Consider the following 13654-nt stretch of genomic DNA (forward strand, 5'->3'; position numbering starts at 1 on the left):
TTATGTAGAAGAGTGTTAAGAGCCTAATTATTCAATGGGCGTTGAGAATTATATATATGCCCAGTTACGGAAAGTGTCGTAGTAACTATAATGCATTAAATCCCTGTTTAAGCACCAAGGGGGTAATTAGTAGGATAGCAAATCACTGATTAGGAATCGTGATGTGCCCAAATAGGGAGAATAGCGCAGTTACCATAATATATGGTATCCCTTCCTAGATCTCAAAGGGTGAAATATTATAATGCGTAGAAGAGCACAATGTTTGCGGGGGTTCTTTTAGTTGTGTGTGAAACGCTCACCCTCCTATAGCTGTCATCTTGATTAAGATGTTTAATGCTTTTCGATCGAAGATGCTGCTGTCCGTCTAGTAGAATAAAGTAGGTCAGAATGCTTAAATGATGTAGATGAGTAAGTGTAGGTGCCGCCCGGTAAGAAAAGAAGAATTCAGAAAAATGCAGCATCTGAATTCCCATTAATACTCGAATTTTCCGCCATCGATATTTCCAACAAAGAGTAGAAAAAAGGGAAAATCTATTCTTTCAAACGACTTAAAAAATTGCAATGGAAGCGTATCGAGAGGAATTATAAAATCAAGGAATGCAAATGAAAGAATAGAAAGAGAGAATAATGCCACTTTGAAGACACAAAACCTGGGCCTTTTAATCGATTCAAAAAAATTTCGGTTGTAAATATAAAATAATGGTGTTAATAGCAATAATTCTTTAGTATTGTCAAAGAATATTTTTATAATTCTGTTTGAAGATAAATAAATTTTGTTTACCTTACAAAACATTATGAAATGAATTTATTATTATTTATTAGAATATTAAATCTCTAATTTGTTTATATAATATAAAATAGTATAATTAACATTCCGCCACCGCTACGGCAGACAACAAAATTGAAATTTTTAAACTTATATTCCAAAAAAACAAACAGAAACTATGCATGTGCACATACTTAGTGGATAGATTAGAAGGAATTACAATAATCGAAAATAAAGCATGTCAGTATGAAATTAAAAATAATCATGACAAACAAATCGAAATTTTCAAACTTTTGTTGCACGCAGAGGAATAAAAACTATTAATGTATGACTCTTCAATTAATGTGTGTCTTCTGGTTGTGTTAGTTATGCGAAAACTTATGTGTATCGCTTATTTTCGTTTACTACGCTGTGTAAGTACTTATAGGATGCAGCATTTTGTGAACGCATGACATTGTAAATGCAGCTGGCTTTTCTTGTTCTGTTGGACTGTTTCGTCGTTTCTTACAAATCTGATTTTCACGAATGATTTTAACAATATTAGGTTTGTTTATAACATGATACGGGCAATAATAATAGGATGTTGAATATAATTATTTAACTTGTTGATTTATTATTGAAAATAAATGTTTTGTAGTTATAATTTATTGTTTATAATTAGTCCATTGGGCACAAAATTTGACGATGTCATTACGATATCGTAAAGACACCTTAACGACATGGACATAGGATGTCGTAAAGATATCGTAAAGACGTCGTCAAATTTGGTGCCCACTAGCTTAATATTATTATAAAAATCGCGGGACATGACAATATGTCGCCGGTGTTTAGGAGAATGAACCCGTAAATTATATCGCTGTAAAAAAACACGTATTTTATAAATACTATGAAAAAAACCCGCATCATTGAATGGCCGTAATAAAAATCATATTTTAGTAAACACTGAGAAAAAACGCCGTGAGCAAAAACTTTACTAGTGAAAATGCCGTGAAAAAATACATTTTTTGTGAAAACGCCGTGAAAAAAACCCTATTCATGAAAATGCCGTGATAAGAAACTTATTAATAAGGCATCGTCAAAAAAATAGGTATGAAAACGCTCGGGAAGCAAATCTTTTCACATAGTTTCTTCAAGTAAATAATTTCATTTTCATTTTGTTATAATTATAAAGGTTTATTATTTTATTATTAATAAAAGATGTTATATAATTTAACATTAAATTCTTGTATTTTTTAGATTAAAATACACATTATATTATTTGTAGCTGTAGTAATACTTTATTAAAGATATGTTATTTATATAAAATTTTATATATCTAGAATAAAATATTACTACTTCTATTAACTTTGTAATTTTCACGTTAACTTAAAAAATACAAGCATTCAATGTTAAATTATACAACATCTTTTATTATTAATGAAATAATAAATCATTATAATTATAATTTCATTACATTTATATGTTTATAATGTTCTTCTTGCTCTTTGAAAAATAGTTTTAAAATTTACAATAACATTTATGTAATTTAGTTCAGTCAAATAATTGAAATACATTTTTAATCAATGTCATCCGACGTTTCGACAATTTGATATTATCAGTATGATGAACAATAATTACAATAGTAAACAGTGAATATAATAATTTACGTATTAATTATTTGACTTAACCAAAGTTCATAAATATTGTTACGCAAAACTCTATAAGTTAAAATATTCACCAGGTAAATATTTTTGTTACTGCATAATCAAAGTTTAAAAGTGCGTCTTTCATCATAATTGAACATGTATAATTTAGAATAATAATGATTGTTTAAATATATAAACAAGTTTAGAAAATTGCAGTGAGTTTTCATTATTTCCGCCCAGCCTATCTGGCCTAGCACTATCCTGCCAGTACTTTTCTCCTCTTTCCTATTATGAATTATGTTTAATATGAATATCTATAGATCCACGCGCTCTAAATTAAACAGCGACCTAATGAACAATTTATTGTTCACCTCATCTTTGAAAAAGTTTTTTCTTCATAGCTTTATTTTGCAAAGTTTTTTTCATAATCACCGGCGATGTACAGTTAATATAATCATAAAAAATAGTTGAAATTAGCAGTTTTACTAGTAAACTAATCAATATTTTTGTTGTTAGATTAACTAGCTGAAACTAGTGAAACATGGGCACTGGTAAAATCCTAGTAAATTATTACCAGGTTTTTTTTCAGTGTGAGATAAAGCCCTAATATGGGTGCAGGAAATCATGTAACGACTCTTCGATATAAATAGTTAATAAGTAAAACAAATCGACGATAATTAGATTTAAATTAATTAGTTGATTAATTACTTTGAATATTTTTCTGAACCACTTATCTTATTAATTTCTGTATTTTAAATATTTTTTATTTCTAAATTGTGTTTCAAAATCTAATCAGCTTTTAAAGAATAGTCAAGTTTTAGTTAAAATTTGTATTAAAAAAACAGTATCGATTACCAGACTGATTGAATCAGTTTTTTTCCAAGATACTTTAAGATATTTAAAGTGGTATGATAATACATACTAAAGGACAGGAGAAATAAATTCAAGGATAATTTGAATCAGTGTTACTTTTATGAATTATTTGATTAAAATATTTTGACGAGGTTTGAAAGTTTTTTGGGGCAAATATATACAAGTCAGAAGTACGGGTGAGAATCCAATTCCCTCTTATCTAGTTGATCGCAACTCTCTTCCTAACGCATGAAATTAGACGGAGATGTACAATCACTTTGAAAACGATCGACTGCAACGATATCTTTCTATCTTATGGGACAGAAAGAGAAGATAACTGTCGATAATCGATAAGTCGGGAGTTTTTGATGACCGAATATTGCCTCTCTCTTTCTGATACATAAGATACAAAGATATAGTCGCAATCGATCGTTTTCAAAACGATCTAACATCTCCGCTTAATTTCATGCGATAGGAAGAGATCCAATCAACCCCTAGCGGACCGAAAGAACGGAAAGAATAGTCGTTGCAATTCGGATTATACGTTACATTTTCCATTAGAATGTCACGGAGTAATTGCAATAGTTTTGTTTAGTGTTAAAAACTTAAAAAATTAGAATACCTATCATTTACATGGGCAAAATGCGGCTTCAATCACATTTTTTTTTAGTATAGGTTGATAGGCGTTATCCGTCGGCAACAAGGTAAATGCCCACCTCAATGTTTTTTTTTAGTTTCTATGCATGATACGGAAGGGATACTATGTGAGTACTATAAAGATACACTGTAGCGTATCCTTCCCGCTCACTCTGTCCGCTAGGCAGTGGATTAGAGGGCATCGGAATCCCACCCCAGGACCCCCAAACTAGAGCTCTAAATAGGAAGGTACTATGGTCCGCCATGTTTATTCCATCAGCTGGGCAAATGGGTTCTCGAGTACACTTAATGCAAGAACAAAAAGGTAAATACTGATGATTATTTTCGATAATCCTTTCTGTTATTACGAAATGTATATTGTTCTCCGCTGCGAGAAAACACGAGCTTTGCGCCACACGCATGATGCAACTGCATCATCCAAGGAAGACAATTTCGCGACATCTTGTACACGTTTTAACTCCTACTCTTTGGCGTTTAATCTTTGCCATGTATATAGGTAGGTACTACATGTATGTAGATCTTCTAAAGAACAATTAATTTTTATTTCTTGTCAAATTTTCCTCAAAAGAAAGAAGTTAGAATAAGGTAGTAAAGCATTTTGTCTTCTCTACTAATAAAAAATCATCAACTTAGTGAAAATTGTTTTGTTAACAATTTTAATTTGTTTAAACATTTAAGAATATTCTTAAAAGGCAAAGTAGAATATGAAGATATTTCAATCTTTCGAAAAAAGCAAAAATTAAATAATGTAGATAAAAAAATTGTTTAAGTAAATTAAATTTGTTTAAAAATTTATGAGTATTCATAAGAAACCAATTAGTACTAAAAAATATTAAAATTTGTGTTAAATCAATGGGAATGTGTTAAATCAATGGGAAACTTCATGGTATTTGCGCCACCCCTAAATATTAACTGATTAAATTAAAAAAAAAATTTTTTTTGGACATTCGAACAAAAATAGGAGGTGAGAGCAGAGAAATTCGAAAAAAATCCACCAAGTATAAATAAGAACTACCCTACAGTAATTACCTTTTCGTTGTTGTTTTAAGTGCACTCGAAACTGTCAAATACTTATGAAAATTGTCTACGTAAAAAAACGTTTCACATTTTGTCCCTTTTACTGGTGTGTATTTCAGCGCGACAACATGTTGGGTAAATAGATCAAAGCCCTGTCGCAGAGTCGCTACATTCGCTATACACACCAAATTTTCACATAGGTTATAAATCACTAAAAATAATTATTAAATATATTTTTAATGATGTGCAGAGCAGTAAGAGTATTTTTTTAAACACACAGCGTCCATTTGGTAGAAACGGAATTTCCAATTTAACTAAATATTCTGTAACAATTAAGAAACATTTTTTCTTAAAATAGCACTGATGTAATCATAACCATTCATCTCTCTCATACATTTCAAAAAAAGGCCCGTCGATTTCTCCGGTAAACTCATTAATTTGAATTTTATCACGATTATGAATAAAGGATCCAATTAACTATATTTTAACAAAATGTTATGGATATGATAAAACTTACAAACGAATATTCTTTTATTGATCATAATCAAGTTACATTAATGAATTTACTGGAGAAATAGTCCACCTGTTTGTAAAACTTATGAAAGATATGGGGTTGCGGTAACACTTCAGTACTATTTTCAATAATTCTTTTCGTCAATTTGACCACAAGATTTTGTCAAATTAAAATATATATCCAACATAATTGATGATTCAATTTAAAAGAATGCATCTCCTGCTCTCCACATCATGCAAAAAATATTGATTCATTATTTTTAGTGGTTCATAACATTTTTAACAATTTCTTTTTTAATAAAGAGGTTGTGTGCGGCCTAGATGGGGACATCCATGGCACCAAATTTTTTTATGCGTGTAGCGAATATAGCGCCTCAGCGACAGGACTTTGAACTATCCAGCCAATACTTTTTCGCGGTTAAATACACATCAGCTTGGGAGCCCTGGTCAGAAGGAAGATTTTTTTTGAATACATACTTTGTCTTTAAGATATCTTAATATTGTGAGCAGTCTTCCACGTAAGGCCGTTCCCATAAGGACGATGGGCAGAAGGAAAAAGTATATGCCACCAACTTCTGGAAAAGATAATAATAATTTTCAATTTAATTATCGTAAAGAGTTTTAAATAAAATAATACATATATCTTAACCATGTTTGACAACCTGCCATTAAGTCCTAAAAAAATCCTCCAGTTTTCTCTGGATCCAAGATCATAAGGGTTTCGATATTTTTGGCCTTGGGTTTTGCACTTTTGTGCTTCGGTACTATTGATATGAGCTTCGATACTGGTTTCTCCTCGCGATATAAGACCTGCATGCCACCAAGTTAATGCTCCCAAAGCTGCAAGTGTCGCCACGCATATCAAGGCCGCGAGAATGATCAATTTCCGACGAAATTCGCTTATAGTTCGTTCAGCTGCTTGCTTTGCAATTTCATCTCGCTCCTCCTGAGTTAGGTGATCCATGGATTCAATCTGCAATAAATAAATAGAAAGGTTTTATTTTAAATCAGAATATTAAAAACTTTGTGATGCAATGCCGAAAGCAAAATTTCGGTTAAGGTCCAAGTCCGATAACTTTCGGACTTCGGGGCTGTAGAGCCGAAAAATTCCAGGAATTGCGGATTTATCCACGGTGCGCCCACTCCTATGTATTTCGAGGAGGTACTTATCGATTGTGGCAAAATGCAAGATTAGCGCTACCTAGGGGACGTAGAAAGAGATATTGTTTACAGCAACGACCCCCATTCCCTTCTCACCTTAATTAGTAGGTTATGTTGACTTCTCTTTCTTAAATAAATACAACAAACCAAAAATTGAACAAAATAAAATCTATCATCGATCAAATGCAATCAAATTTTTAAGTCTGTTGCAATCGATCACGCCAAAAAAATACAATTCTTGTAGCTACAGTGAACTTGAGCAGACGTGAGCAGACGATAGAACTTCTATCGTCTGCTAAAGTTCATTTTTAATTCTGAACTCATACGAGCGCCATCTAGGGGACGCAGCAATTACTACATTCTTCCGCCACTTTTCCTATAGGAGTGGGCTCACCGTAGGTTTATCGGATGCCCCATCTAGTAGCACGATACTAGGTGCGCGCATGCGTAAATCATGGGCGCAAATTATGAGAAAAATAGCACAAGCAGTGGGAGAAGCACAATCAGGGTGCGTGCCGTACGTGTGATATCGTTTTAAGGGAAGTGCACACTTATTGGATGACAAGTTATCGGACTTGGACTGTACAATTATTTATTAGGTGTACAAATAAGTTATACCTTTTTTAAGAATCTTTTTTCCTATGTTTAAAAATCTCACGAAATGCAAGTATTAATTAATATAATGGCCATTGGCTTCTGCTACTATTCGCCAGCGCTTACACAATTAATGGATTCCATGGCGAAATAAAAATTGATCTTTTGAAGCTATAAAGTCATACACCATTTTTCGCACTTCAGCTTCAAATAGAATTTTACTCTAGTAGCTAGGTTTAATCCTGTGTGCCGTTCTAGGTCCGCCAGATTTTTTAAATTAAATATTGTGTAGAATTTTGTGCTGATTACAAAAAAGTAGGGTGCCCCACCCCCTCGAAAAATTAGGAGGTTACGAGACATTCATGTTTTAATTTTTTTTTAATTAATGCAATATTCCTTTTGTAATTTGGGGTTTTTCGAAAGTTTTAATATATATGGTCAACTAGAAAATACTAAAAGATACTCTTTTTTGTATCTACAGTACAAGTTCGATAAACTTGCAAACTTCGAGGCGGAAAATTCCAGAAATTGTGGACTTATAGGATGCCCCCTCTAGCAGCACGATATTAGGTGCACGCATGCCTGAATCATGAGCGCAAACCATTAACAAACTGGCGGTCCGACTGTGAAAATGTTGGAGAGTGGATGTGTTTTCAACACGATCGTGTTGAAAACACATCCACGCTGATGATCATCAGCGTTCTTTCCTCTGGCAATTCCCGAAAAACAAAGAAATGCCACAACTTAATTAACTCCCTTTCAGCAAGTATCTCCCCTCTCTCTCTACAAATCTTTTACAGCATTAGTATGGCATAGGTCGGTGGTTTGCGAATTATGCAATGGAACTGTCGCGGCATAAAAAAGAAAAGAAGTGATCTCGCAACTATTTCGAAGGACTTTGATATTCTGTTACTGTGCGAAACATTTCTAAAGCCTGATAAATCATTCTCCATAAATAAATATTTTAATATCATTAGAGCTGACAGGGCTGCCAACAATCGCGGTGGTTTGGCAATTGCAATTAGAAGGGGTATCGTTTATACTTAACATTGGCAATAGCCTAGAAACCCTTTCTATAAAAGATGTTTAGAATCAGTTAACGGTGTCAATCCGAATAACGTTTTATTGACGGGGATTTTAATTCACATTACAGTCTATGGGGCAGTACCCGGGTTTTTCAAAATCGCGAAGCACTTGGTGCAGCCCTTGATGATTTAGACTTTATTTCTTTAAATAATGGGAAGTCAACTCATGTTAATCGTCCAGATGAATCTCCCTTGATTCTGCAGCTTATTTTTATAAGCCTTCAACTTTTTAACTTTTGTGTTCATGATGAATGAAAAGACGCCCTAGGCAGTGACTATTACCCAGTGGTCACTAGCCTGGGTGTCGAAGTATCTATTTGCAACTACTATTGACACAACTATAACTTAAAAAGAATGAACTGGCCGTCCTTCTCTTCTAATTACAAAAATCTCGTAGAATTCAGGGCGACTAACATTCTTCCACCAATATCGGATTCCATCTCTAGCTACAATTCTTTTTTTGAATGCGTGGACGAGGCTAGCTTATCAATGAATTGAGGCATGCCACAATGCTATAAAGGGGGGGGGGGGCGTTAATTAATGCAAAAAAGGCACATGTTTGCGAACTTTTTTCACGTCACAGTTAAAATCTATTTATTAAAACCAATGGTACATTAAAGTATAACATTTGAACAATATTCAGTAAAATTTTCATGTAGAAATATTAAAAAATATGGCAATGACAGCAATTATTCGGAAGCGTCTCCTATAAAAGTAGAATTGCGGTACCCCTCGTGACTCGGTGCTGCATCATCATAAATAAAAAAAATCAAAGTTCTTCCGTTAGATAATTGCTTTCCACGGGTAACGCTGGGAGGGTTTTTCGAAGTTTCAATTTTTCACTTTTTGGGAACACTTTGAAGTGAAAAGCGCATTTTTTGCGAAAAAATCGGGTAATTTCTTATTGTAAAGTAAAAAATATTAATAAATTTGAAAAAACGCTCCAGCGTTATCTCGTAAATTAGGTACAGAAATAGTGTTGAAAATTTCAAAAGGATCGGTGCAGTAGTTTTGTAGTTTTCTAGGGCACCGACTTTGGAAACGTGAGTTGTGGGAAAAACGCTTTAAAGTTTTGAACACTAAAAAATTTGGAATGAAAAATAATCGATTGCTCCTGTCTACGACGAATCCTGCCTTCTTTTGTCTGTTTTCAGCTCTGAGTCGTATTGTTTTGCGCTGAGTCGTGTATGAGGCGCGGTTGCTAAAACCGCTGTACCCTGGTTAGTTTTGCTCCGAATCATCTCAAATTTTCACACAATATTCTTGAAAGGCTCTCCATTCAAAAGCTTCTATCATATTTAGAAAACGATCTAATTATCCCAACTATTTAAATTATAAAAAACTTACAGCTAAAGCTAAACGCACCCTCAATGAAGCCAGAAGAAAGTCCTTTCAAAGTTTTTGCGAATCACTTGATAGAACATCATTTATCTCCAGAATATGGAGTCATTAAGGCATTTAAAAATAGATTCACTTAGCCAGCAAACGCCTCCTTTTCGGCAGATAGCAGCGTGATTTTAAAACTACACGATCTCGCAGCTGAGATGTATCCTTATATTGTCTTCCATTATAGGTTTCCCAGTGATTTTAGGACCAACCAGTTCCTTGAGGCTCCATTCACTGAAAATGAACTTACTATAGCCATTTCTGCCGTGAAAATTAAATGTTTTCCCGGATTAGATAAAATTGATAATATCATTAGCAAATTTCCTTCTGAAGCTAATACCATTCTTTTACAAATTTATAACCTCATCTTATTGTCTGGCTCCTTTCCACCTTCCTGGAACACCTTTTTGTTATTTTTCATTCCTTAGTCAACTAATTTACAAAAGACTTAATTGGTACTTGGAGCATAACTTTTATCTCTCCCCTACACAACTCGGTTTCCGAAAAAGTAAATGTTGCACGGAAAATCTGGCCTTACTTTCCACGGAAATTTGGACGGAATTTGTCAAGGGTGAGGTCACAGCAGGTCTTTTTTTAGGCCTAAAAGGGGCCTTTCACAGCGTTATCTCCCAATTTTAGTGAAAGATCTTTGACATTTAGGCGTACCTAAAAATATAGCTAAATTTGTCTATAACTCTATTTCATGCAAGAACATTTATTTTAATATCAATGGCGAATTGGTTGGACCTAGAAGAAGCACAGTGGCCTTCCCCAGGGCTGCATTCTGAGCCCCATAATGTATTCAGTGTATACTCGCAAGCTCCATCGACTTTTGCTGGCGGGGTGTGTCATATTCGAATTTGCAGATGATATAGTAATTTTATTTAGATCCAGTGACCCGGAACTTTGCATCACATCTCTCCAACAATGCTTAAATGCATTTGTAGAATTTTTATATGAACGCGGATTAGAAATTTGCCATAAGAAAACAGAATTAGTTCTTTTTAACCAAATAAAATTGAATTTGGATGACCCTATATATATACATTAAATCTTAACAGCTGTTTCATTAAGCCCTCCTTACTCGTCAAATTTTAAGAAATTATTCTGGATTACTCGTTTTCGTTCAATGAACACTTCAAGTTTTTAATTGATAAACTCAGAAAAACCTTAAATATCATAACTCTTGAGAGGCGTAAATTCTTGGATAAACTATAAAAAATTAGAAACCAAGCCCTCAGATTAGCCGTAGGCGATATGACAAGTACCCTCATAAATGTAATTTTAGCAGACACATGTGCCCCCCCCCCCCCCCCCCCCCCCCCCCGCTTAAATTTCGATTCAGTTTAGGTTTTCTAATTCAAAATTCTGCTCATCGACCATCTTTCTACCAGAATGCTATTAAGGAGTTTGGAGACTCCTTGATTTTCTATACGGACGGCTCAAAGTCTCAAGATGGCAAGTCTGCGGGCTGCGCCTCGGTTTGCCCCGCTGTGCAATTTACACACCCATACTAAATTAATTACTCTGCATCAATTTTCTTTATTGAAGCAATAGCCATTTTATATACACTAGATTTAATTATAAAGAATACATTTAAAAAAGTTGTTACTTTTACGAACTCGTTAAGTGTCTTGAAAAGCGTTTCTTCAACTAATCCCAGTAAAATTAAATCTCCAATTATTTTCTTAATCAGAAATCGTCTCGCCTCCCTTACCACGCTTAAATGTAATATTAACCTAGCATGGGTACCAGGCCATAAGTGAATTCTGGGAAATGAGCTCGCAAATGTAACCGCTAAATCCGCCGGTTTTAATGCTTCCCTCCTAAACAGAGAGCTGTCCCCATCGGATTTTGTCAGCCCTTTCCGAGAACACTTCAATAAAATTTGCCAGGACTATTATGAAACAAGAGGAAAGCGTTTTGGTTCTTTTTACACAAACCACTTTTGCAAACCCCGTAGAAAACCCTGGTTTTCCAATTTCCTTGTAAAAAGGGAGGGGATTGTACGCCTTTGTCGCATGAGAAGTAATAACCACTCGCGCAGAACTAGCCTAGCGCGTAAGAGCATCATAGACTCGCCTAGTTGCCTTTGCAACCCTCAAATAGGCGAAGACCTTGAATATGTCCTATGGCAATGTCCCAGATTCAATACTTTCCATCCTAGCCTTCTTCGGGGTCATTCGAAGGCTCTGAAATGGGCACCGCCATTCCATACCAATCAATTACTTGCTAATCCCTTCATTACGGTGGTTTGTAACGTTTATAGATTTCTTAAAAAATCCAACCTCCAGATATAAAAAAAAAACTTTCTCATAAGCAAAGTTTCGAAATTCCCGCCTATGTGAGCCGGCGCGTGACGGTTTTGGAGGGGGAGGGAGTACCCGCGCATAAGTAAGCACGGGTACCACTTCCTCCTCCAGCTTCGTCGTCCGCTTTCGCATTTCGAAAATGCGTCGAGATGCGACGTTCTGCCCTACTGGGCAGTTTGCTTAGTTTGTTTCAGATAACAGACATACTGTTTCACCACTATCTATGGAATCACACACTACCTGATCATGGCTGAATATACACGACTGCAGGTCAGTTTGAAGCCAACGCGTGCGCACTAGAATCATCACAATCATTAGTAAACTAGCTCACGTAGTGGGAGAATCACAATTAGTGTGTGTGCCGTACGTATGATGTCGTTTTGAGAGGAATGTACACTTATCGGACGGCAAGTTATTGGACTTGTACTGTACTTCAACTTTCATAAAAAAAATTTATTCTAATGTTTATATTAAACACATTAATGCGTACTTTGGAATATACATACTTTGAAGTGCAGTACCTTTATCAATTCTTCATAAAATCCTCTGGAAGTTTGTACACGGGTAATATAAAGACTAGTTAAAAAAATAGTCAGCTAGTTTAAAATTAAAGAGTTCTTTATGCTATAAACAATAATAAACTAAGTACCTTTTGCAGCTTCCAATAATCGAAGATTATTGGACCTTGCACAGTCCGATCATCACGCTTTCCGCTCGTTACAACAAAACTTAGCTGAGCAACAATTTCTAATTGAAGCTGAAGTGTCCATTTTTTAATACCTTTTTTTCAGTATTTGGGTGTAAAAAATTTGTCGTATCGATCAATTTTCTATTCGTTTTTATTTTTTTGAAGTAATGTGACATAAAAAATCGATACTTGTATTTTGCAGCTTGTTGGTTTCACAGTTTTTCAGAATACCCCCCTTATTTTGTTTACAAACAAAAACAATTGCCCTTTTTGTATCTTTTTTTAAAGAAACCCTACCGATAGAAATCTCAGAGTATTCTCAAGCGAAATAGCCTGGCCCATTTGAGCCTATAAGCAGGGTCCCCTGGCGGACCGAAGGAACAGAATGAAGCCTCTACAAAGTACCCGTAAAGACCCCATTGTGTCCCCATTCGATTCCTTTTTAAAAAACTACAAAAAAAAACAGCAAAATCAACTTTTAAATTTGTGAAATTAGGATTCTACATTAAAATCTGTATCAGAAACTCACGGAGTAATCGCATTAATTTTTTTTGAAGCGTTAAAAACTTTAAAAAATAAAATGCTTGTCATTTATATGGGCCGAAGGCGCCTTCAAGTGCACCTTCTTTTAGTAACAGTTAATAAGCGTTCCGTCGGTAACCTTAAGAATTTTATCTGGATGCTAGCGCCACGCAGTAGAAACCTCAGACAACAACGCTGCCATGCAAGTGAGAGAGAATTTTATTTTTAAACTTCGCGCACAACATACTACTTCAGCTATTGTGGATGCGCTTGAAGTCACCTTCAGCAGAAGTTAATGACATTTTTTTTACATTTTTAACGCTGCAAGAAAAAGTATAGCGATTAGTCGAAGAGTTTCTAATGCAGATTTTAACGTACGAGGGTAGTTCAATAAGTCCTTAGAATGACCAAAAGATGGCGCGCGAATCGCTCCAAATCATCTGTTTTCAGTCAGCACCACTCCCGACTAGATATAT

At 34.7% G+C, this 13654-nt stretch overlaps 1 protein-coding gene across 5 annotated transcripts in view; it reads right to left on the reverse strand.

The window, feature by feature from the left end:
- The window catches only part of LOC117168496 (palmitoyltransferase ZDHHC16), an 86900-nt gene that overhangs the window by 56119 nt on the left and 17127 nt on the right, over positions 1-13654 (reverse strand). For 4 of the 5 annotated variants that reach the window (XR_004466495.1, XM_033354202.1, XM_033354200.1 and 1 more), the window contains exons 5-6: positions 6093-6403; positions 5908-6005 (exon numbers count right to left, since the gene is read on the reverse strand). Coding sequence is in view for 4 of the 5 variants with exons in the window: in XM_033354202.1 (XP_033210093.1) it covers positions 5915-6005; positions 6093-6403 (402 nt within the window). In the remaining variant the exon portion in view is untranslated. The remainder of the gene's footprint in view (positions 1-5907; positions 6006-6092; positions 6404-13654) is intronic. The other variant, XM_033354203.1, reaches the window with a different exon arrangement.

Source organism: Belonocnema kinseyi, chromosome 2 (assembly GCF_010883055.1).
Source record: "Belonocnema kinseyi isolate 2016_QV_RU_SX_M_011 chromosome 2, B_treatae_v1, whole genome shotgun sequence".
NCBI classification, from domain to species: domain Eukaryota; kingdom Metazoa; phylum Arthropoda; class Insecta; order Hymenoptera; family Cynipidae; genus Belonocnema; species Belonocnema kinseyi.